A 23,230-nucleotide genomic window follows, 5' to 3' on the forward strand; every position below is an offset into this window, starting at 1 on the left:
AGCGCCCTACCATTGAGCATTCCCAGCCCAAGTCCTGTCATTTCTTCCTCCAAAATATATTTTGAATTTGTTCATTTTTGACATTTCCTTGACTTTACTGTCAGATGTCCTCTAAGTAACATCACTTTGTGCCTAGATTACTGTAATAACTTTTCTCTAGCTTTTATTAAAAATTTAAAGCAAATGCTTCAATAGTAATAATTCAAAAATAATGTAATGAATGCCCATCTAGACTCACTTAGTATTTATATTTTACAAAATTTGTTCTTTCTTTATGTATTTACATGTTATTTTACCAAAAAATTGAAAATTAATTGTACGCAGCTGAGTGTGGTGGCTTGGGGGGCTGAGGTAGAAGGATCCCAAATTTGAGGCCAGCTTGGATAATTTAGCAAGGCCCTAGGTAATTTAGTGAGACCCTATCTTAAAACAAAAAAGAGGGGCTGGGATATATCTCAGTAAAGTGCTTGCCTCGCATGCATTAGGCCCTAGGTTCCATCCCTGAAAAAGGAACTGGCAACTTAGCTCAGAGGTAGAGCACCCCTGGGTTCAATCCTTGTGCAAAAAAGAAAGGTTTCCTAGGCAAGATAAGGATTGTGCTAAATCTTTTTTTTTTAAGCAGGGAAGTGTACTGGGGATTGAATCCAGGGCGCTTAACCACTAAGCTACATCCCTTTTTATTTTTTATTTTGAGATAAGTTCTTGGCAAAATTGCTTAGGGCCTTGCTGAGGCTGACCTCAAACTTGGGAGCCTCCTGAAATCCTGGAATTACAGGCATGCACCAACACACCTGGCACTTGAACCATGATTTAGTTTGAGTTGACAAAGAGGAGGCAACACCACTGAGAAAAGAAGTCTTGAGAACAAAACAAAGAGCTGTGAAATTTGTTGCGCTTTCCTTCACACCTAAAAATGGTCAAGCCCTGTAGTCAAGAATGATCAAAGCAGGGTGATGCCTGTAACCCCAGCTACTTGGGAGGCTGTGACAGGAGAATCACAAGATCAAGTACAGCATGGGCAACATTGGAAGACTCAATATCCAGTCTCAGGAAAAAAAAAAAAAGTCAAGATTTGACACCTGGGCTAGGGCTCTAGCTCAGTGGCAGAGCATTTGCCTAGCAGGTATGAGGCACTAGGTTCTATACTTAGCACCACATTTAAAAATAAATAAAATAAAGACATGCTGTCCATCTCCAAATAAATAAATAAACGAACTGACACCTGGTCTCTATGGTAGAGCATGTGCTTTGTATATGAGAGGTCCTGGGTTCAATTTCCCAGCACCACAAAAAATAAGTAATCGATAAGAAATGTCAAAGCCCTGTGCCTAGTGTCCATTATAGAGAGTTAAATAAGCCTAATAGCAAACCAGAAACCTGGGAGGATGTTCTCACTCTCCCATTTCACAAGTCAGTTCCCTTCATTCATTTAAATGTAACTTCACAAGTTTCTCCTGTCCCTGTCCTGCCCTCCATATAGAACTGCATCCTGCCCCAGCATTTTGTTTTAGGCACCCTTTTAATCACTTTGATTGGTACTCCCAAAACCTGTAACAATGTTATTTATCTACTAACTACTTGTTTTTGTCTGTTTCTGCCTTAGCCACAAGAATGTAAGCTTCATGATGGCAGGGACCAATTATTTGTTTCATTCATTATTATATCCCTGGCATTTAGCACAGGGCCTATCATGTGGGAAGCACTCAAAACATATTTGTCCAATGAAAGAAAGAATGGATAAATGGCTCTTTCTCAAGAGCACACCAGAAGCTAGGGGGAAGAAAACAATTGCATTATAGTGTGTGGGTGCTGTGACATGTACAGATTGCTGTGGGAACATTAGGAACATTACAACATGGTAATTAAGGGCAATCACATTGGAGTAGGTTGGTTGAGGTTAACTTCAAGTTCTGCTATTTACTCTCTGAGTGATCTTGAGTAATTCTTTTAACATCTTTTTAAATGTTTTTTTCTTTATTTAGGGAGTGGGGGTGGGGAATTAAACCCAGGGCCTTGCATATGTTAGGCAAGTGTTCCATTGTTAAGCTATACCCCAGCCCATATTTTCACCTCTTTAAGCCTTGCTTTATTCAGTAACATATTCTACAAATAACCATGTAATGGATTCTGCATGTAAAAATCCTGTCACATGGTAATGCTTAGAAAATGTTAGCTATTATTATTAGAGAAATATTGTGGCTCCTAAAAACAGTGTCTAAATCTTACATATATGTTAATATGTTGAATTTGAAAAATGTTGGCCTCTTAAAAAGAGTCATTCTTAAAAGTCAGAATTATCCTTCCTAACCCAAATGTATCTTCCTCCACTTTAACTTACCAAGATTTCCTATCCTTTGTGTGTGTGTGTGGGGAGGTGAACCCAGGGTCAGGGTCACTCGACTACTTGGCCACATCCCCAGCCATATTTTGTATTTTATTTAGAGACAGGGTCTCACTGAGTTACTTAGTGCCTCTCTGTTGCTGAGGCTCGCTTTGAACTCACGATCCTCCTGCCTCAGCCTCCCCCAGCAGCTGGGATTACAGTTGTGAGCCACTGTGCCTGGGTAAGATTTCCATATTTTTTCTTTCTTTTTTTTTAAATATTTATTTTTTAGTTTTTCGGTGGACACAACATCTTTGTTTGTGGTGCTGAGGATTGAACCTGGGCCGCACGCATGCCAGGCGAGCGTGCTACCGCTTGAGCCACAACCCCAGCACCATATTTTTTCTCTTTGGAAGAAAGATAATGGATTAATTGCAAGTTCCCAGGTTTGCAAGTACTAAGTGATGCCTTAGTGACTGAGGGGAAGGACAGGTGCAGTGGTTCACACCTATAATCCCAGCTACTCTGGAGGCTGAGACAGGAGAAATGAAAGCTAAAGGCAAACCTGGACTACTTAGCAAAATTCAAAATAAAACAGAAATAGAAAAAGGGCTCAGTGATAGGCACCCCTGGGTTCCATCCCCAGCATGGTGGGGGGTAGGGTGGAAGGTTGGTATTTTGTTTTCTTTACCACAAGAGGGCACTAATCAATCAAGTAAATTTCAACCTATCATTAGAAAACAAAGAAAGCTCTAGGAAGTTATTTCTACTATTTTCATTAAAAAAAAAAAATGCTGTCCTAGCAGAATAAAACAGACATTATTATTGCTGTATGTACATATGTGACTTTATGACCAATGTGATTCTGCAACCTGTATACTCAGAAAAATGATAAATTATACCCCGATTCAAATGTATGATATGTCAAGATCATTGTACTGTCATGTGTAACTAATTAAAACAAATAAAAAAAATTAAAAAAGAAAAAATGCTGTCCTCTATATATCTAGATATAAACCTATCTAGTAGTTCTGGAGACTGAACCCAAGGCCTTGCACATAGTAGGTAAGCTGCTGTACCATTGAGCTACTTCCAGCCCCTATTCTTTGTTTAGACTATAGTGGCTTAGTACTAAAGATTGAACCTAGGGCCTCCTGCACGATAGGTATGCTGTATCACTAAGCCACAGCCCCGCTGCACCCCCCCCCCCCCCAGGCAGGGTCTAACTAAATTGCTAAGGCTGGCCTCAAACTTGTGAGGAATCTCCCTGCCTCAGCTTCCCAAGTAGCTGGAGTTATAGCCATGAACCACCATGCCTGGAAAAAAATGTTTTGAGTACCTAGTATGTGGCAAACATTGGGGTAGGTGGTAAATGGTTATGAAATTTATAGTCCTGAGTACCTACTGTGTGTCTGAGAGTGCCTGAGAGCCTAGACTTGCGAGTGGAGTCCAATTTTGTGTGTGTGTGTGTGTGTGAGATACTGATTGTCTTCCTGCCCTTGGCCATGAGTCTGAGAACAATTACTTAGTGTCTACTTTGTGTCACACTGTGTGCTGGTTTCATGAGATACAAGGATGAATAAGACACAGTTGCAGCCTACCAATAGGTAATGTTTTACTGAAGCTAGTTTTGTAGAATTGCAGTTCCTCTGACTTGAAAATTGGGAAAGACTTGAGTACAAAACTCATTACCACAGTAAGCTGCCAGCCTTCCAGCTTAGGATCATGTCCATAGTGGATACTTAGTATGAGTTTGTGAGTTGAACTCAGGGGACAGCTTCTGGTCTGGGTGGCAGATGTATATTCAAGTGGGTTAGGCGAGAGAGCTATCATTGTATAGATCAGGGTGAGGCTATGATTTCATATAGGTGAAATGCTTTGAAGATGAACTTTCTGCCTATTTGTCTACTCACAACCTTGCTATTAAAGGTGTCAACACCATCTCCCACGTTTCCAGGTCAGCAATCTTCATGTCCCTAAATTGGTGGAGGACTGGAAACCTGAATAAGGCATACCTCATTATTTTGGGAGGAGGGTTGCATTGAATAGGAGGACACTCCTCCCTACTAGCTTCCAACTTAGGGCCTGACAGTTCTCTACACTGAGCCACATCCCCAGCCCAACACTTCCCTTCCTCTGACAAGAGCTCTAATTCTAGTGGAGTTTGGTCTCAAGACCTAGATGGTAGGTAAGGCTGGGGGTTAGAGAATGTTTTAAAGTATGGAGACCTCATTCATTGAAAACAAACAAACCCAAGAAAGAAAGAAATAAAAGAGAAAGGCCCTTTATGATTTGTGCACACTGATTTTCTTTCAAAGAGTACAGTATAGAATGATGAAGAAGAAGGATGAGGCTATACTTTACAATGAAGAAACCTGATATACTTACTACCTCAGGCAGGTGATCAAGGTCAACATCAACAGTGCTAAGTCATGTTATCATGTGTCCTCATATGGCATTTTTATTTCTATGATTTTTTCTCTTAAAACCCATAACCCCAGTCTTATCACAAATCCCAGGTGAAGGACCACCTACAAAACATTTGAGGCCAGGGGTGGTGGTGCATGCCTATAATCCCAGCAATTTGGGAGGCTCAGGCAGGAGGAACAAAGTTCAAACCCAGCAGCTTAGTGAGGTCCTGTTTCAAAATAAAAACAAAAAGTTCTGGGAATAAAGCTCAATGGTAAAGTTTCCCTGGGTTCAATCCCCAGTACACTCCCTACTATAAACAAAATTGTTTTGACCAATATTTTTCAAAAGTATCAAGGCATCAAACACAAGAAAAGTCTAAGAAACTGTCACAGTCAAGAGGGAGTCTAAGGAAACATGAAAACTATAGTCTGGTAGCTTGGATGGAATTCTGGGACAGAAAAGGGACATTAGGCAAAAACTAAGGCAATATGAATAAAGCATGAACATTAATGATAATGTACAATACATTAATAGTAATGTATCAATATTAGTGATAAGTATACTACACTAATATGTTATTAATAGGGGAAACTGGGTGCCAGGTACATGAGAACCCTACTGTCTTCTCATTTTTTCTGTAAATTTAAAACTGTTGTAAATATAAAGTGTATTAAAAAAAATGAAGAGTGGTATCCACAAAATAACTATACTGTTCTTTAAAGCTCCTAGTTATGGATCACTTGCCAGTCACCATGCTAAATGCCATACATAGATGATCTCATTTAATCATTACAATTGCTTGTGTTAGGTATAATTAATATAAGTGGTGGAACCAGGGTTGAAACCAAGATCTCTGTGATCTCAAAATTGAATGGAACTCTCAGTATGCTGGCTTTTCTGGGAAAGGGTTTACACAGTTACAACACATGCTTTTCTAAGAGAAATAAGTATTCTTTTTTAAAAATATATTTTTAGTTGTAGATGGACATAATACCTTTATTATTTTTATGGGGTGCTGAGGATCAAACCCAATACCTCACACAAACACTCTACCACTGAGCCACAATCCCAGTCCAAGAGAAAGAAGTATTCTAAATAATGGGGACTGAAGACTGTCTCCACATTTTACTTCAGTTATGATTATCTCAGGAGTTGGAGGTTGAACAATCAAGCTGAAGAAAATGGGTGTCAAAAGTCCAATCTCAGTAGTTTTACAAACCTGGATAAGCAGAGCAGTTGTCCATCCCATAGCACATTGAGAAGGGCCAGGAAACCAGGTTTAGTTTAATTCTCTTTCCTCATAACTTCCTCTTTGTAGTTATTAAGGGAAGCAGGAACTGGCCTTCCTGCCTTTTCTCTTTTGAAAACATGCCCTCTCTAAGATGGGTGATTTGCCCAGTGGCACACAGGCCAGGAGGTTGGATCTGCGGTAGATTAAGTTGGGAGAGAAGTTGGGAAATAGATGGACATAATACCTTTATTTTATTTATTTATATGTGGTGCTGAGGCTCGAACCCAGTGCCTCACAGTTGCCAGGCAAGCACTCTTCCACTGAACCACAACCCCAACCTCAAGCTGGGAAATCTTGTTCCCATCGCTATGACCCATATTCTCAGTCCTTCTTATTCAAGCACCTACTAAGTTCAGGGACTGCAAACTGGGTGTCGCGGGGGTGGGATGGGGTTGGGGGTGGTCTGTAGAGGACTAGAGCTCGTCCTAGGACTAGTCCTAGGACTGCTGTTTAGAGGCCGGTGAATACACGTTGGGGGAAGTCACTGAGAGCTCTTGGACCTGAAAGTCCCTTCCGGGACACGCCTCTGGAACCGCGGCGCCAAGCCACAAAACCGACCTTTTGGGGCCAAGGCGATTCTCGACTGCCCGCCCTCAGTCTCCTACAGCGATTAGCCCTTTAAGGGCGGGGGACACGCGCCTGCGTCACAAAGCGCCGCCACCGCCACCGCGCGGGTGGGAGGGATGGAAGCCGGGAACCGAGGGGAGGAGGGGAGGAGGACGAGGCAGGCAGGCAGGCAGGCGGGCGGGGGAGGGAGGGGCGCGCGCACGCGCGTCGGGCCGCCAGCCGCCAAGAGCCGCCCCCCTCCTGGCGCGCGCCCCTCCTCCCTCTCTCCCTCCCTCCTTCTCGGCTCCGTCGCTCCCGCGGCGAGAGGCGCTCTCGTTCTCCTCCTCCGCCCCTCCCCCCGCGCAGCCGCCGCCGCCGCCGCTGCCGCGAGACCCCCGCGCGCCACGCTCCCCCTCCCCCTCCGGCCCCGGCGGCCCCCGAGGCGAACGAGAGGGCGAGCGAGCGCGGCGCTCCCGGGCCGGCCCGGCCCCCTCCGCTCACCATCGCCGGCCCTTCGCCGCCTTCCTCGGCTTCCACCTCCTCTCCCCCCCCCCAAGTAGAGGCCCCCTCCGGGGGGGGGAGGCCCCTGACCGGGAGCGGATTTCCCTAACTCCTTCAACCCCTCCCCCACCCGGCCGGAGTGTGAGGAGAAGGGCCCGGCCCGGCCCGCGACGCGTGTGAGGACACCGGGCCGGCCCACGGGCCGTCTGGGGCCTGGTCCGGCCCGCCGGGTGTGTGAAGACCGGGGCCCCGTGCGGCCCGGCCCGAGGGCGAGCGGAGGGGAGGGGCCTGGTCCGGCCCGGCCGGTGCGCGAGGACTGGGGCCCCGGCCCGGCACCGCCGCCGCCGCCGCGATGGCCCAGCAGCAGATGACCAGCTCGCAGAAGGCCCTGATGCTCGAGCTGAAATCCCTACAGGAGGAACCGGTGGAGGGCTTCCGGATCACCCTGGTGGATGAGTCCGACCTCTACAACTGGGAGGTGGCCATCTTCGGACCCCCCAACACCCTCTACGAAGGCGGCTACTTCAAGGTACCCCCTCACCCCCTCCTGGACCCGGCTTTCCCCCCGAGGCCTCGGTTCCTCCCCGCGTTGGGCAGTTTTCGGGGCGGAGAGTGTGAGCGCGGGTGCGTGGAGGGGGCTTCTCGCCTCGTAGCCCCCTCCCCCATCCGTGGAGGCAGGAAGGCCTTGCTCACCAAGTGCCTTTTCTTTGTCATGGGGCGGGGGCGGGAGGCCAGACTGCACCGGGAAATAGGAAAGTCTCTCCGGCTGGGGTAGTGGCTACAGGGGAAGGAGGGCAGTCTTTGTTTCCCCAGCTGAGGGTGTGTGGAAAGAGGTGGTCTTTCTTTTCTTGATCTCCCATTAGAGCTCTCCCTGCGCAGGCTGGAACTGCCCCAGAGGGCAGGGTGACCTGCACTTATTGGATTGGACTTTTCTTTTTTTGGGGGTGGGGGGTGGGGGGAGGGGAATTAGCCTGTCATTCCAGAGGCTGCCAGTGCCCTGACATTTTGAGGTTTCATTGGGCTTCTTGGATAGTGGTAGTTCCAACTTTACATTCCAGTGTGCGGTAATAAAGGACCCTAGGGGTGGTTTAAAAAAGAGAGGTGCTTGGCGTTGTCTTGCCATTATCCACTTGAAGGAACTTTAGCCTTCTTTCTGTCCTCATTCTCCATTTACCTCAGTGCTTCTTTAAAAACGCCCTTTGTCCTCACCCCGCCATCAAGTTTACTAGCATTTTTTTTTCTTCATGTAGAAACACCCAAAAAGGGTGGAACGTGTCTTGAGGGGAGATTGATAGTTTCCCACTTTAGGGAAACAAAATGGAAAGATTTTGCTCAGGTAGAACTCCAGCGAGTGGAGTCATTTCACAGATGAAAAGTATCGCAGGTGAGATGGTTTTCTCTGGGTGGGATGGATCCTTAGCGACCATAGACATTGTTTCTATTGTTTCCTGTGATTTTAGAACAGTGCTTCCAAAATTATTCTGGAATCCAGTGTATTTTTCTAAAAACTCCAAGGTAGATGACTTGGAGGTAGTTTTTCTTTTGTTTTGGGTTTAGCATTTTTGCAGGGAGGAATCCCAAATTGAAGATTTGAATTTTTAAATTTTGGTGGCAAGACTGAGGAAATGAGTACTTAGGAATCCATTTTTTAAAATTTTTTTATTTCCAAAATTAAGTGAAATAGGCCAGTGAGTCAGTTTTAGTTTGTTTTGAAGGGAGGGGTTATCTTGGCACAGGTTTTAAATGAGTATCTTAGTCATGTAGTTGTGATGTGTATTTTTAGGACTTAACCAATTACTTAACTCTTGTTTTCTACCCTTCTCTAAAGGTAGAAGCTTTAGTTTCAGGCTTTAAATTGGGTCAGCTTTGTAGAAGATAGTATTGATATGGAACTGTTTAATAGTGACACCATGATACTAGGAACACCTAGTAAAAAACACATTTTTAGAATATTATGTAACAGTGATATTCCTACCGTTTGCTTCATTTTTTGTGAATATAAATTACACTTTATGTATGTGTGTGTATTTGTCAACACATGCTATATTTTTCAGATGCAGGAATTTAAAATTGCTAAGTAAAGGTGCAAGTTATTAGTGGCAAATGGAAAAGGTATTGCATTGTTCATGTTGAGGTACTCTCTACTTTTTTTTTTTTTTTTTTTTCATTTTTTAGTTGTTGATGGACATTTATTTTATTTATACGTGGTTTTGAGAATCGAACCCAGTGCCTCACGCATGCTAGGCAAGCGCACTACCACTGAGCCCCAGCCCCATACGCTCTACTTTTAAATATAAATTTTTATTTATAGATATTGGAAATATTTTTGCACAAAACGGAATTTTTTTTCTATAAAAGCATTTTTAGCAAAATATTATTTAACTTCAATGGATAAAGTTTAACTTTTAAAAAGTCTTTGGAATAACTGATGGTTAAGGCAAATGGGTACTAGTTAGAATAATCTTACTCCAATGCAATTTTGTTAAAAAAAAAAAAACTGTGAAAGAAAATAATGGGTTGCAAATTGTAGCATTTTTGCCTAATTTTGGAATAATTGTGTGGTTAAAAAAACCCTCACAATTTGGGGCTGGGTTATAGCTCAGTTGGTAGAGTGCTTGCATTGCATGCACAAGGCTGCAGGTTCAATCCCCAGCACCACAAAAACAAAACAAAACAAAACAAAAAAACTCACAATTTGGAATTGGTAGTATGCAAGGATTCCTTGTAGCATATACACTGATTTAAAACAAAGGCTTTTTAATTTCAGTCCTGTTAAAAAGAATGGCTTGAGGGGCTGGGGATGTGGCTCAAGCAGTAGCGCGCTCGCCTGCCATGCGTACGGCCCGGGTTCGATCCTCACTACCACATACAAACAAAGATGTTGTGTCCGCTGAAAACTAAAAACTAAAAAAAAAAAAAAAAAGAATGGCTTGAACTGGTGTTGTGGCTCAGTGGTAGAGCACTTGCTTAGCACGTGTGAAACACTGGGTTCGATTCTCAGCATCACATAAAAATAAAGGTATTGTGTTCATCTACACCAAAAAAAAAAAAAAAGTTAAAAAAATGAATAGCTTAAATCTCCTATTTTGTTGTATGTGTTAGATTTATTAGTCTTTGAGAGTGTTTACCTTAAATTTGATTTTTGTTTTTGTTTTTGTACTGTGGATCTAAGTGCCTTGCCTTTCTACTACCTTGCTATTACACCTTCAGCCCCTTTACCTTTAATTCTGAAGCGTAAAAAAATGTGTGGAATTTTTTTTTTTTTTTAACCCAGGGGTGCTTAAGCCACTGAGCCACATCCCCAATATTATTATTTATTTTTTATTTTATTTTTTTATAATTTTTTTTAAGATAGAGAGGAGAGAGAGAGAGAGAGAATTTTTTAATATTTTATTTTTTAGTGTTTGGCGGACACAACATCTTTGTATTTGTATGTGGTGCTGAGGATCGAACCCGGGCCACACGCATGCCAGGCGAGCGTGCTACTGCTTGAGCCACATCCCCAGTCTTTATTTTTTATTTTGAATCAAGGTCTCACAAACTTGCTTAGGGCCTTGCTAAGTTTTTGAGGCTAGCTTTGAACTTGTCCTGCCTCAGCCTCCTGAGCCATTGAGATTATAATGCCACAGTGCCCCACTGAAAATTCTTGTTATTTGTGGTGCTGGGCAATGAACCTAGGTCAGGGTTTTGTGCATACTAGGCAAGTGCTGTTCTACTGAGCTACATCCCCAACTCTTTTATCTTTATTTATTTTTTTAAATTTATTTTTTAGGTGTAGATGGACATAACACAATGCCTTTATTTTTTTATGTGGTGCTGAGGATGGAACCCGGGGCCCCAACCGTGCTAGGCGAGTGCTCTACCGCTGAGCCCCAATCCCAGCCCACTCTTTTACCTTTAATTTTAACTTGTAAAAAATGTATGAATATTTTAGTCTTGTATGAAAATTTGTTCAATAATGTTTTCTTCTATTTTGTCCTTTATTGTATTGCCTTTTATCTCATTCGTCCTTTGTTGGAAAAAAGGCAAATTTAAATTTATGGTCATTGTTTTTTATTCCACTGCTTTTGTCTTAAAACAAGGCTTTTAGTGTGTTCCACTACAGCTGTAGTTAAAAGTTGGCACAGAGCTTTTTGTACAACTCTTCTCTCTTATCAAATGTTGTTAATTTTTGAACATTTGGTATAATTTATTTTCAAGTTGAATTCTTTTTTCTGTTGGACATAATTGTTTGAATAACTGCCAGTCATTCTTTAAAATTCTCATAGTATAACTTCTTTAACTTTTAGGTATTAATAGATTTCTAACATCTTTTTCACCATGCAGTGGTTGGCACCACAGGAACTGTGGTGGAGACTGTGAGACTTATACTGTTTCTTGGTATTTTTGTTTTTTGATTCATCCTTTTTTCACTTTTTTAGTACCTCTTTTTTTTTTTAATATTTATTTTTCAGTTTTCGGCAGACACAACATCTTTGTTGGTATGTGGTGCTGAGGATCGAACCCGCTTGAGCCACATCCCCAGCCCTTTTTAGTACCTCTAAACTGATTCTTAGCTTTGGAGGCAATGAATGTATGATGGGAAAAGGTAGTTTCTTCTGTTTTGCATATTATAAAATCCTGCCCTCACCTTTTCTTGATGTTAATGAGGAACATCTGAATTTCTTTGCTTCTTGGAATTTTTCCTCTATTAGTTGATGGTTTAGGACATAGAGAACACCCCTGAGCTCATTTTGATGCTATGGAGCAAGCTGGAATTTTTATTATGTTACTGTTGATCAAGGCAGTAGTTTCTCCCCTTTAAAAGGAACTATCTTTTCAAATACCTTCTGATGATGATTACAATGAAGTGTGAATGGTTTGGTATAGAACCTCCTTGGAATTCCTGCATTATTTATCTAAAAGCATGATAGTGTGAGATTATAGTCAGAAATGAGAGTGCCTTTCATCATATTCATAACATAAAAGTTTAGATAATAAAGAAAAACTTAAAATATCATAGGTAACTTCTGTAGATTTTATTCAGTAATCTGAGATAATGAAATAATAGATGCATTCCATTTTTAGAAAACCCCAACTGACAAAAAGTATTTGTTAAATACTTAAAATTTTCCCTAATAGGAGTACTTCCTTATCAGAATAACAAACTCTTCAATTCTGTACATGTGCATGCACACACACTTTTTTAAAATAAAGGAATATGCATATTCTCTAGGCTCCATTTGTTCTAGGATAAAATAATCTGTTTTCTGCCTCTCCTTCACCACCGGCCCCAGGCTCTTGAGCTGCTAGGATTACAGGCATGTGCCACCTTGCCCAGCAATAATAATTCTTAATTCTTGTGTTTTTTTGAGGGGGTGTAGGGGGGGAATCTTGTGTGTGTGTGGTCCTGGGGATCGAACCTAGGGAGCTCACTGTATCCCTGAGCTATATCCCCAGCCCTTTTAAAGAATTTTTTTATACTGAGACAGGGTCTTGTTAAGTTGCCCAGGCCGGCCTTGAACTTTATTAGTATTGGGAAATCCAGGGGTGCTTTACCCTTGAGCTGCATTCCCAACCCTTTTTAATTATTTTTTATTTTGAGACAAGTTCTCTCTAACTTGCTTGGGGCCTTGTTAAGTTGCTGAGGTAGGGCTCAAAGTTGTCATCCTACTCCTGAGTTGCTGGGATTACAGGAGTGCACTACTGCACCCAGGCTGGCCTTGAACTTTTGAAATTTCTGCCTCAGCCTCCCAAGTAGCCGAGACTACAGACACCACAAAGTTCAAGCCCCACTCTTTTTTTTTTGTTTGTTTGTTTTTGGTACTGATGACTGAACCCAGAACCCAGGGATACTTTACCACTGAGCTATGTCCCCAGCCCTTACATTTATTTTGAGACAGGGTATCACTAAATTGCTGAGGCTGGTTTTCAATTTGTGATCCTCCTGTCTCAGCCTCCTGAGTTGCTGGAATTACAAGTGCGTGCCACCACACCTGACCCAACACTTAATTACTGTGTAATTCTTAAAATGTAGTTGCAACTGGGGCTGGGGATGTGGCTCAAACGGTAGTGCGCTTGCCTGGCATGCATGCGGCCCGGGTTTGATCCTCAGCACCACCACATACAAACAAAGATGTTGTGTCCGCCAAAAACTAAAAAATAAATATTAAAAAATTCTCTCTCTTTAAAAAAAATATATTTTAAAAAAAATGTAGTTGCAACTATTCTTAAACTTTTTGCCATATGAATCCTTTTGAGAAACTGATAGGTTTTTATCCTCAGGAAAAAAAAATGTACATGTAAGCCAATTTGTATAGATTTTGAGGCCATTAACTCATGGGTTAAAAATCCCTGATTTAGCCAGGCACAGTAATCCCAGCGGTTTGGGATGCTGAGACAGGAGAATCAAGTTCAAAGCCAGCCTCAGCAACTTCGAAATGCTAAGCAACTCAGTGAGACACTGTCTCTAAATAAAATACAGTATAGGGCTGGGGATATGGCTCAGTGGTTGAGTATCCCTGAGTTCAGTCTCCAGTATCAAACAAAAAAAAGAATCCCTGATTTTCCCTGGTGTGGTGGCACATCCCTAAAATCTCAACTTCTCAGGAGGTGAGGCAAGGGGTTGAAAGTTGGAGCCCAGCCTGGGACACTTAATGAGACCCCTGTCTTAAAAATAAAAGGGAAGATACGCAGCCCAGTGGCAAAGCCCTGGCAGGGTTCAATAACCAGTACTCCCCCTGCCCCCTGCAAAAAAAAAAAAAAAAAGCCTGTTTTAAGGGATTTGAATAGGCAATTTGGAAAACAGAATTAAACTTTTTTTGAGGGGGAGGATACTAGGAATTGAACCCAGAGGCACTTAACCATTGAGCCACATTCCCAGCCTTTTTTTTTTTTTTTTTTTTTAGTTGGACACAATACCTTTATTTTTTAATTTATTTTTATGTGGTGCTAAGGATTGAACCCAGGGCCTCGCATGTGCTAGGCAAGCACGCTACTATTGAGCCACAATCCCAGCCCTTTTTTTACATTTTATTTAGACAGAGGATCTTGCTAAGTTGCTTAGAACCTTGCTAAGTTGCTAAGGCTAGCTTTGAACTTGTGATCCTCCTGTCCCAGCCTCCCAAGTCCTGGGATTATAGGTGTGTACCACTGTGCCTGGAGGAATTGAACAGTTTAAAAATTATAATCTCCCTCCCCCCACATGAAGGTTTTGTCAGTTAACTTTGAGCTTTGAAAATTTACCTTGAGTTTTAGCAACATTATAAATGGAAATAGCTTAAGTCCAAGGGTTTGACACTAAATGATGTTTAGTTTAGTTTTTTTTTTTAATTTCAAAGCAAACATGACAGATTTATTTTTCCTTTTCTCTGTGTGTGTATCTGTGTGTCCGTCCCTATGCGCATGTTTTGCTGGGGTTGAACCCAGGACCCTGTTCATCAAGGCAAGTGTGTTGCCACTGAGCTATAGTGTGTCTTAGAATCCATGAAATCTTAAAATTGCCATCAGCCAATGATAGATAGGATTTAATTTTAAGGGAATCTTTCATTTAAATCTGTTTTTTTTTTTTTAATACCAGAATCATTGTCTTAGATTTGATAAAAGGAGGGTTAATTCTTCTTGGAATGAAGGATTTGAGTCCTAATTTATATATATATATGTGTGTGTGTGTGTGTGTGTGTGTGTGGTCTGTTTTGTTTTTTTGGTCGTGCTAGGGATTGAATGTAGGGCCTCCTGTATGCTAAGCACTTCCATTGTTAAGCTAAACCCTGTCATCCTAATTAAACTTTAAAAAAAATATATTGTTGTCAATGGACCTTTATTTATTTGTATGTGGGTGCTGAGAATTGAACCCAGTGCCTCACATATGCTAGGCAAGTGCAAGTGCTCTACCACTGAGCTACAACCCCAGGCTTGGGCCCCCCCCCAATTAAACTTTTTTCACCATGTTGATTCTCCTTTCTTCAGAGATTTGTTTAGTAAATGGTGTTTATTTAAACTACTCATCAAAGGCCAAGTAATGTAGGAAAAGGCACTTCCTTTATAGGTACTGAGGGAAAATAGTAGATAGGACATTGATAACTTTAGAAGAGAAAGTAGTAGGACGTTGATAACCTTAGAGCTTTTATGAATGATTCTCATAAAAAAGTTTAAAAAATTTTTATTCTTTTTTCTTTCTTGTTTGTAATTGGACACAATACCTTTATTTTATTTATATGTGGTGCTGAGGATCGAACCCAGGGACTTGCACATGCTAGGCAGGCGCTCTATGCTGAGCCACAACCCCAGCCCCTTTTATTCTTTTTAATTATGTTACATGACAGCAGCATGTATTTTGACATTATACATACATGGAGTATAACTTCCCATTCTTGTGGTTATACGTGATGTGGAGTTATACCAGTTGTATGTTTGTATATGAACATAGGAAAAGTAATGTCTGATTCATTCTACTGTCTTTTCTTGTCTCATCCCCTCTTCCCTTCATTCCCCTTTGTCTAATCCAAAATATTTCTACTCCCCCCACTCCCCATTGTGTGTTAGCATTGCATATCGGAGAGAACACTAAGGCTTATCAAAATTTTTGTGTGAATTTTACTTATTTGAGATACTGAAGATTGAGCCTGGGTACTCTATTACCCAGGTACATCTCCAGCCCTTTGTTATTTTTTTTATTTATTTATTTTTTGTAATCTTTTTTTTTTAAATATTTTATTTACATTTTAGTTTTTGGCAGACACAACATCTTTGTTTGTATGTGGTGCTGAGGATCGAACCCGGGCTGCACCCATGCCAGGCGAGCACGCTACCACTTGAGCCACATCCCCAGCCCCTAGCCCTTTGTTATTTTGAGTCGGGGTCTCATTAAGTTGCCGAGGCTGGCCTTGAATTTATGATCCTCCTGCCTCAGCCTTCCAAGTACAGTTGTGGGGGTTGAACCCAGGGGTACTCTACCTACTGTTAACCCTAGCTTTACTCCTTTCCCCCCTCCCAACTCTTTCCTGTTTGTAGTACTGGGAATTGAATTTAGAGCTTCATGCATAGTAGGCTAGTGCTGTACCACTGAGCACATTACCAACCCTTGAATTTTAAAAGTATAGAAATGTGAGGTATAAGTGTTACTGATGTAATTATAAATGTTTATGAAAAGCAAAGTTTTTAAAGCTTCAAGGCCAATTAGAGAATGATAATTAGGTTGATAAGTATTATCCATCATGATAAAATGTTCTGTTCCCTCTTGCTAATTTAGTGTTAGTGATTCTAATCTAAAGTTCCATAAGAACTTGTCAATGGGAGACAAGTGGAGAATAAAGGAGGTTCACAACTCGATTCACCTCTGCTAATATAATTATGGGAAAATAACAAGAAGAGTACAAAATTCAGAGTTTTAGGACTACAGATCTCCATCCTCTGGGAGATTACATTTAAATGTTTTAATTCTTTTGTGTTCCTGAACTGCTTTTGGATTGTTACACATACAGTTATAAATGTCTGAGTAGGCTTGGCAAGGTGGTACATGCCTGTAATCTGAGAGACTCAGAAGGCTGAGGCAGGAGGATTCCAAATTCAAGGCCAGCTTTAGCAACTTAAGCCTGTCTCAAAAATGTAAGAAAAAAGGATTGGCTTTATAGCTCAGTGGTGGAGTACCTCTGGTTTTAATCCCCAATACAGGGCTTGGCGGGGATGAGATTAAGCCTCTGTGTTCTGTCAACATAGAATTAAATTTCATCTTTATTCAGGGAGATGAGAAATTGTTATTTAAAGTTCATGCTAATATGGTTCTGAAGGGGTAATTTTAGTTTGGATTGCAAGCATTTGATATTATTTAAATAATCTTTCTATATGAGAATCGGGAAATTCACGTTAATACTGTATTTAAAATGAAAAGTAAGTAGTCCACTTTATTCATTTTATTTATTTTTGTGATGCTGGGGGTTGAACCCTGGGCACTCTACCTACTGTTGACATCCCTAATCCTTTCTTTTTATTTTGAGAAAAATATTGCTAAGTAGTAGAGACTAACCTTGAGTTTGTGATCCTCTTGCTTAACCTCCCGAATAACTGTGATCACAGGCAGGTACATACTGTGTCCAGAAGTAGTCTACTTTTAGCACATTTACATGATTTTTTTTTTTTTTTTTGGTACTGGGTATTGAATCCCAGGGGCACTCAACCCCTGAGCCACATCCCCAGTCCTTTTTTGTATTTTATTTAGAGACAGGGTCTTGCTAAGTTGCTGAGGCTGACTTTGAACTTGGAATCCTCTTGCCTCAGCTTCCAAAGCCTCTGGGGTTATAGGTATGTACTACTTCACCCAGCACATGATTTTTTTTTTTTTTTTATTAAGAAATATAAAAACGTTTGGGGCTGGGGTTTAGCTCAGTAGGAGGATACTTACCTAGCATACAAGAGCCTGGAGTTCAGTCCCCAGTAGTGACAAAAACAAAAAAACAACAAAAAAAAGTTATTTCTTAGTTCAGGCTATTAAAATAAATTACTGTAGACTATATGGCTTGTAAACAACAGAAATTTTATTTCATAGAGTTCTGGAGGGTAGAAGTTAGAAATCAAAGTTTCAAAATAAATATTTAAAAAAATTATCTCTTTCTCTCTAAAAAGAAAAAAAAAAAGAAATCAAAGTTTCACCATGGTCAGGTCCTGTTGAAAGCCCTCTTCTGGTGTGCTGATAACTTCTCCCTGGGTCATCCTCCATATGGCAAAACAGAAGAGAGAGATTAGCTCTTTTCCTCTTTTGTGGGGGTTGGAGGCGGAACCCTCCAACCAATGGTGGTGCTGGTGCTGGGTGTACTCAGAATGGGCTCTACCATTGAGCTACACCTTAGTCTTGGTTTTCTCTTATAAAGAAATTCTATCTGGCAATTTTACCATCATGACCTAATTACAAAGGCCTCACTTTCTACCATCATGGGGTTAGTGCTTCAATATATGAGTTATTAGAATGAACACTTAAAAAGGTAAAATGTGGAATGCCGTTATCTGTTGCATATATATGCCATTAGTACAGTAGTGTAGGTATCATTGAATGCTTACTATGTGTTGTATACTTTACATAGAATATCTCGCGTAATCCTCCCATGAGATTATTACTGTTAATTGCATTTAGCATATAGAGAAGCCATGTCACACAGAGCTCATTTATTTTTTCCAGGGGTCTTCAGATAGAAAGTTGAAATATAAAGCTGTACTACCAGACTACTTAACTCTAAAGCCTGTGCCTTTTAACTGAGATCTTAGACCAGTTTGGAAGATACTTGAAGGTATGAAAGTGGAGGTTTTTGTTTTTTAGTAAAGTAGCAGTTTATATTTGAACAGGAAGCCAACCTTCCCAAAGGGAGGGGTCTTAAGAGGGTTGCTTGAAAATAGGGTTTTAAGAAAAATCAAAATCAAACTTAAGAGGTGGTTTTTTGTTTTGTTTGTTTTCAGTCCTGGGGATTGAACCCAGGGATATTTAACCAGTGAGCCACATCCCCAGCCCTTTTAATTTTTATTTTTGAGTTAGAGTCTCATTAAGTTTCTTACTAAATTGCTGAGGCTGGCTTGGGACTTGTGATTCTGCTGCCTTTGTCTCCCAAGTCACTGGGATTACAGCTGTTTGTTACCAAGCCTGGTAGAACTTGATTCTTATACTAGAAGCTTTTGCCTTACTTTTAGTGGAGGGTGGGAATGGTGCTAGTATTGAGAGATATAATCCCAAGAAGTTAGTTTGGGATTAGAAATGATGATAAAACACTTCTAAAACGACAGAACTTCATAGATGCAGTTAATTTTCTCAGTTCAAACTTGGTGTGGTGGTGTGGACCTGAAATCCTAGCTACTGAGAAGGATCACAAATTCAAGGCCAGACTGGGCAACTTAGCAAGATCCTGTAAAGTAAAAATGGCTGAAGTTGCAGCTCAGCGGTATAGCACTTGCCTAGCCTGTGCAAGGTCCTGGGTTCAATCCATAGCCCTGCCAAAAAACCAAAAAAGTCAATACACTATTGTATTTATGAATTAAAAATAATGCCTTACACTTTTCCAAGTATATTTAAACAGCATGGGGAAACATCTTTTTTGATTATTCTTATGGTTGAACCCATTAAAGGATACTTTTTACCTCTATTACAGCTGTCTCCATTGTGCTAGAAATCAAATCAGGCCCTTGTCCATGCCAGGCAAGCACGACCACTTACCTATCCCCCCAGCCCCTATTATAGCATCTTTTTATTTTAAAAAAATTGTTCTTTTTAGATATATGTGACAGTAGAGTGCATTTTGATATATTATACATACATCGAGTATGATTTATTCTAGGATTCCATTCTTGTGGTTATACATGATGTGGAGTTTCACTGATGGTGTATTCATATATGAACATAGGAAAGTTATATCCGATTCATTCTACTCTTTCCTGTTCCCATCCCCCTTCCCTTCTCCTCATTCCCCTTTGTCTAATTCACCAAACTTCTCTCTCTCTCTCCTTTTTTTTTTTTTTTTTTGGTACTAGGGATTGAACTGAGGGGCACCCAACCACTGAGCCATATCCCCAGCCCTATTTTGTATTTTACTTAGAGACAGGGTCTCACTGAGTTGCTTAGCGCCTCACTATTGCTGAAGCTGGCTTTGAACTCGCAATCCTCCTGTCTCAGCCTCTCAAGCCACTGGGATTGCAGGCATGCGTCACTCTGTACCTGGCTTAATTCACCAAACTTCTAGTCTTCCTTCCCTTCCTTATTGTGTGTTAGCACCTGCATATCAGAACATTCAGCCTTTGATTTTTTGGGATTGGCTTATTTCACTTAGCATGATAGTCTCTAGATCCACCCTTTACCAGCAAAAGTCATAAAGTCATTTTCTTTTTTATTTTTAGTTGTATTTTTTGGGTTGCTGAGGATCAAACTCAGTGCCTTACATGTGCTAGACAAGTGCTCTACCACTGAGCTATAACCCAGCCTTAAAGTCATTCTTTTTTTTTAATGTGGTGCTTCATCTGTGCTAGGCAAGTGCATTACCATTGAGCCACAATCCCAGCCCAATGTCATCCTTTTTTATGGTTGAGTAATATTTCATCATGTGTATACATCATTATTTTATTTATCCATTCATCAGTTGAAGAGAACTTAGGTTGGTTCCATAGCTTAGCTATTGTGAATTGAGCTGTTGATGTGGCTGCATCACTTTAGTATAATGCTGATTTTAATACCTTTGGGTATATACCAAGGAGTGAGGTAACTGGTTCCATACCAAGTTTTCTGAGGAATCTTCATACTTCTTTCCAGAGTGATTGCACCAATTTTAGTCCCACCAGCAACACTTTCCCTACATCCTTGCCAACATTTATTATTTATTACTTGTATTCTTGATAATTGCCATTCTGGCTGGAGTGAGATGGAATCTCAGTGTAGTTTTTTTGGGGTGGGGGGTAACTGGGGATTGAACTCAGGGACACTCAACCACTGAGCCACATCCCCAGCCCTGTTTGTATTTTATTTAGAGAGAGGGTCTCACTTAGGCCTTTGCTTTTTGCTGTGGCTGTCTTTGAACTTGTGATTCTCCTGCTTCCGCCTTCCAAGCCACTGGGATCAGTATAGTTTTAATTTGAATATCTCTAATTGCTAGAGTTGTTGAACATTTTTACATATATTTGTTGACCATTTATATTTCTTCTCTGAAGTACCTGATCAGTTCCTTGGCCCATTTATTGATTGGGTTATTTCTTTATATATCCTGGAGATTAATGCTCTATCTGAGGTGTAGTGGCAGAGATTTTTCTCCCATTCTGTAGGCTTTCTCTTTAGGTTCTTGATTGTTTCCTTTGCTGTGAAGAAGCGTTTTAGTTTTTGATACCATCCCATTTATTGATTCTTGAGTTTGCTTCTTGTGCTTTAGGAGTCTTATTGAGAATCGAACTCAGTGCCTCACACATGCTGGGCAAGTGCTCTACCACTGAGCTACAGTCCCAGCCCTCAGATTATTCACTTTTTTCACTAGAGATGAATCTTTTTTTTTTTTTGTGGTTGCTATTTTTTATTTGTTCTTTTTAGTTATACATGACAGTAGAGCATATTTTGACTTATTATACGTACATGGATTATAACTTCCCATTCTTGTGGTTATACATGATATGGAGTTACACTGGTCATGTATTCATACATGAACTTAGGAAAGTTATGCCCGATTCATTCTACTGTCTTTTAGAGATGAATCTTAATAACCTTCAGATGAAAAAGTGAAACAAAATTGATTCCACACCAAAAATATGGAGCTTTGCCATAATGACAGTAAGAAAAACATGTTTGGAAGGCAGTTCTCAAAACATAAATCCTGAGAAAAAATCTTGAATTATCTGGGGCAGTGGTGGTATAATACTGTTTTAGTGGGTATATGGTATAGCCATCCCTTCAAGTTATTTGCCTTGAAGAGATCAATTCTTGTGAGTCCTGGTAATTTAATTTAGAAATAGAAGCTTTCAATATCCTTGTTGGTTTTTTTCCCTCGTGCTATTTTCCCACATTGTCTAAATAGGGGGGAAAATGAAATATATTTAATCAGGTGCTATCTGCTGATGAGAAAATTCAGTGCTGACGTAGATTAAAGCAAGTATAATAATTCTGCTACTATGATGTAGATATGATTTGCCTCTTTCCCCAACTAATGCAGGAGTTTAATCCCCATAGTCATATGTTAATCATATTAAAAGTTGGAAACCTAATTTCTGATGTTTAGAGGGGAAGTCTGGAAAGTGACTAGATTAGGTCATTAGGGTGGAGTCTGCATGATTGAATCCTGATGGCTTTACTAAGAGAAGGGGGGAAACATCTGGGATACAGTGATGCATATGCATTCCTGCCATGATGTGATGCAGCCAAGGGGAGCCCCCATGAACTCATTTAGCTCACACTTTTGGATTTTCATTCTTTTAAAAGTAACTCTGGGGCTGGGGCTGGGGCTCAGCAGTAGAGTGGTCGCCTAGCACTGTGTGAGGCCCTGAGTTCGATCCTCAGTACCACATAAAAGTAAATAAATAAGATAAAGGTATTGTGTCCAACTACAACTAAAAAATAAACATTTTTTTAAAAAAGTAACTCAGATATTTCATTATAATCAAAATCTGACTCATACATGTGCTCAGGGTTCCTATGCTGAGTTCTTTGGAAGTTTGTTAGTTGTTTAAACATTTGCTCAAAATAATACCGACAGGAAATTTGCTAGGTAATAACAGTTTCACTGAAAATATGGAAATTCTATAGAATTTAGATTTACTTAAGTAATCATGTGTTAAAATGTGTGTGTGGGGGGTTAATGTTTCCTGAGTTCTGAATGGGTAAATCCCACCTTTCAATATAAACATTTCTAAAGTTGCTTTTTATTGGTAAACAATGGAGCAAATCATTTATTTATTTATTTGTTTTTAGTACCAGGACTTAAACACTGAGCCACATCACCAATCCTTTTTATTTTTTATTTGAGATGGGGTCTTGCTAAATTGCTTAGGTTCCTTGCTGAATTCCTGAACTTTTGATCTTCCTGCCTTAGCATTCCAAGTTGCTGGGATTACTGTTATGCACTGCAGAGCCCAAGTTTAATTGTGCTTTTTTTGGGGGTTGGGGGCCATTACCTGGGATTGAACTCAGGGACACTCAATTACTGAGCCACATCTCCAGCCCTATTTTGTATTTTGTTTAGAGAGAGGGTCTCACTGAGTTGCTTAGCACCTTACTTTTGCTGAGGTTGGCTTTGAACACATGATTCTCCTGTATCAGCCTCCTGATCTGCTGGGATTATAGGCGTGCACTACCACGCCCAGGTAGTTGTGCTTTTTGATAAGAAATTGTATTTTACTTGGGGTTTTTCCTACCAGTAGTATTTATCTAGTTGCCAGGGTGACTTAGATCTAATTTTATATTGTTTTTTGCCCTACTTGGAGCTTGAACCCAAGGACCTCACACATGTTGGCTCTACCATTGAACTATATCTATACTCAGCTACTGATCTACTGATCTTAATGACTGAGGGTTTAACTAAAAATTAATTATGGTTAAAATCTTGGTTATATAGTTAATATAACAAATTAGTATCTTTCTGCAAGTCTCTATAATTAAACTTATTTAGGGGTGAAGGTTAAGAATTCTGCAGCAGTGATAATGGGGGACATTAGCAGAACCTGCCAGCATGTAG

At 40.6% G+C, this 23,230-nt stretch overlaps 1 protein-coding gene across 1 annotated transcript in view; it reads left to right on the forward strand.

The window, feature by feature from the left end:
• The first annotated feature begins 6,910 nt into the window (after positions 1-6,910).
• The window catches only part of Ube2r2 (ubiquitin conjugating enzyme E2 R2), a 110,443-nt gene continuing 94,123 nt past the window's right edge, over positions 6,911-23,230 (forward strand). Inside the window, exon 1 of the mRNA XM_027930883.2 lies at positions 6,911-7,602. Within this exon, the coding sequence (XP_027786684.1) occupies positions 7,426-7,602 (177 nt within the window). The 5' untranslated portion in view covers positions 6,911-7,425. The remainder of the gene's footprint in view (positions 7,603-23,230) is intronic.

The sequence above is a fragment of the Marmota flaviventris genome, chromosome 13, assembly GCF_047511675.1.
Source record: "Marmota flaviventris isolate mMarFla1 chromosome 13, mMarFla1.hap1, whole genome shotgun sequence".
Taxonomy (NCBI): Eukaryota; Metazoa; Chordata; class Mammalia; order Rodentia; family Sciuridae; genus Marmota; species Marmota flaviventris.